This window comes from Budorcas taxicolor, chromosome 10 (genome assembly GCF_023091745.1).
Source record: "Budorcas taxicolor isolate Tak-1 chromosome 10, Takin1.1, whole genome shotgun sequence".
NCBI lineage: Eukaryota > Metazoa > Chordata > Mammalia > Artiodactyla > Bovidae > Budorcas > Budorcas taxicolor.
Window position 1 is genome coordinate 26,564,469 of NC_068919.1, and position 2,523 is coordinate 26,566,991.

The 2,523-nt window shown below is 35.9% G+C and overlaps 1 protein-coding gene across 1 annotated transcript; it reads right to left on the reverse strand.

Moving 5' to 3' along the window:
* Positions 1 to 207: 207 nt before the first annotated feature.
* LOC128053940 (olfactory receptor 4F3/4F16/4F29-like) lies at positions 208 to 1,014 on the reverse strand. Its single transcript, XM_052646447.1, has one exon. It carries the CDS (start codon positions 1,012 to 1,014, stop codon positions 208 to 210), a length of 807 nt encoding a protein of 268 aa, XP_052502407.1.
* Between the last annotated feature and the right edge of the window lie 1,509 nt (positions 1,015 to 2,523).

A 2,523-nucleotide genomic window follows, 5' to 3' on the forward strand; every position in this document is an offset into this window, starting at 1 on the left:
GATTTTCTCTTGAGTTTGGCCACCAATAATTAACATCAGTAATCAACAAAAGCTCTTCACAATACAATCATCACCAAAGAGATCTTTCTATAACTCACTAGCTGTCTGCATACCCTCCTCATTGCAACCTTCATTTCTTGATTCCTGAATGTGTAAATAACAGGATTCAGGAAAGGAGTGAGAACTGCATCAAAGATGGCCAGAAACTTATCCAGGGGTATAGAGGGAGATGGCCACGTGTAGAAAAAATATCAAAGGACCAAAGAACAAGACTACTACAGTGATGTGAGCTGAAAGTGTGGACAGAGCCTTAGATGAACCTGCTGAAGACTGTTTCTGAACAGTGAGAATGATGATAATGTAGGAAATGATCAGAATGAAGAAGGAGCCAACAGAGATGAATCCACTGTTGGCTCTGATCATGGACTCTAGTTGGTATGTGTCTATGCAGGCAAGTTTGATGAACCGAGGAAGGTCGCAGTAAAAAGTATCTAACACATTAGGGCCACAGAAGGGTAATTTTACCACAAAAGCTAGTTGAACTATTGAATGGGTAAGGCCAATCATCCAGGCAACCACTATAAAGAAAACACACATCCTTGGGCTCATGATGGTCAGATAATGAAGAGGCTTACATATGGCAACATATCTGTCAAAGGCCATGGCAATGAGCAGCACCATCTCCACCCCACCGATGACATGGATGAAGAAGATCTGAGCAATGCAGCCTTCAAAGGAAATGACTTTACGCTTCCTGAAAAGGTCATATATCATCTTGGGAGAAGTGACAGAAGAAACTCCTAGGTCAATGAAGGAGAGATTGGCCAACAGAAAGTACATGGGAGAGTGTAAGTGAGGGTCACAAGTCACAGTGAGTATAATGAGGGAGTTTCCCATTATGCTTGCCACATAAAATGTGGAGGAGAACACAAAGAGGAGAAGTTGTATTTCCCAGGAGTTGGTGAGTCCCAGGAACAGAAACTCTGATACCACAGACTGATTTGCTCCATCCATGGACTTTGTTAGCATTGCTATCTGAAGGAGGACAAAAGGAGCAAGTGTAAATTATTATAATGCTGAACAAAAAAAGGTCAAACTTGTACAGCTTATTTCAACTTTAGCATTAAAACTGACCTAGTATACTTATGGCTATAAGTGTCATCACACAGAAAAATTAGTTGTTCTTATGTGAGGTTGTTCTTATCACCAACTTGTCTCTGCAGTTAATACCTTCTGCTTCCTGTCAGGGTTGATGCCCTAATATTAGTCATGACATACAAGATGGTCATCACGAGTAAGAGGAAGTCAACCCCAAAACTTTTGATTTTGCATTTAAAAATATCATGTTATGACCCCAGTTCCACTGAAGGAAGAGGTGCATACAGGGAGGTGCAAGTCCATAAACTGTCTTTCTAGTTTGCTCGTTGAGGTACAGAATTTATGAGTATTTAGAAACTTCTTTAGCAATCTGACGTTACAGTGACAGTCATGTTTCTGATTTTGTTTGTTTCCCAAAGAAATAGTCCATGAAAGACTATGGACTAAAGAAAAATCCTTCAACAAAGGTAATTTGAGAAACACTGCTTTAGTGTACTTAGAACATGATTCGAAATTTTAAAGCTATGAAATGTGTAACATAGTGAAATCCAGTTTGTACAAGTCTTGATATAAGGTCTTATCACATTATTTTGTAATTATTTATTCTTATTTAGAGATATATCCTAGCTTAGAAAAGAAAATAATATTTCTGGATTTAGTATATATCTTTAGATTACAAAGATATATACATATATAATGTTCAGCCACTGACAGCTTTATCTTGGGTGAGTTACTTAAACTCTTTGAGCCTCATTTTATTTATCTATGAAATCATAATTAGTAAAATAATTAATGTATACTAATCATATGGCAGTATTAAGCATTCAGTAAGTGTTATGCTTCTATTTATTTCAACTGCCCTGATAGCACTCAACACTGTGGAGTGAATGAATAATAAAACAAAAAATATTGACCCACAGGGACCATCAAACTTTCATATCACAAAATATATTTCAGTAAATAATCATAAAGACTATAACATTTATATCCTATTAATTATATTAAGTAAACTATCTTCTACAAGTTTAATTCCTTTGCTCTCAAAGAACACTGTATATATTAGTAATAACACCACAAATGTAATTTATTATTTGTTTCTCTTTCCCAACTAGGCTGCAAGCTACATGAAATTATGGACCATATTTGTCTTCTTCATTGCAATGAACCAAAAACTTAGAATCACAAATATAGATTTGCTGAAAAGGTAAATTATATGTATTTACTCTGGTTAGAGACTGATTATGTGAAGAAAGAAGGAACACAGTTATGAGTTGGGGAATTTAGGGAAAAGAAAATTCTGCATAAATAAAAATGAAAATAGGGAATAGGATTAAAATTAAAGTTTTCAATCTAGTGAAAGAGACTAGTGAACTCAATGAGATCAACTTCAGGAACTGTTGTAGCCACGCGTTCCGGGAAACAAAC

What these genes read in the sequence shown, in the direction of transcription:
- LOC128053940 (XM_052646447.1), bottom strand. Translation starts at nt 1,014, where the DNA reads ATGGATGGAGCAAATCAGTCTGTGGTATCAGAGTTTCTGTTCCTGGGA.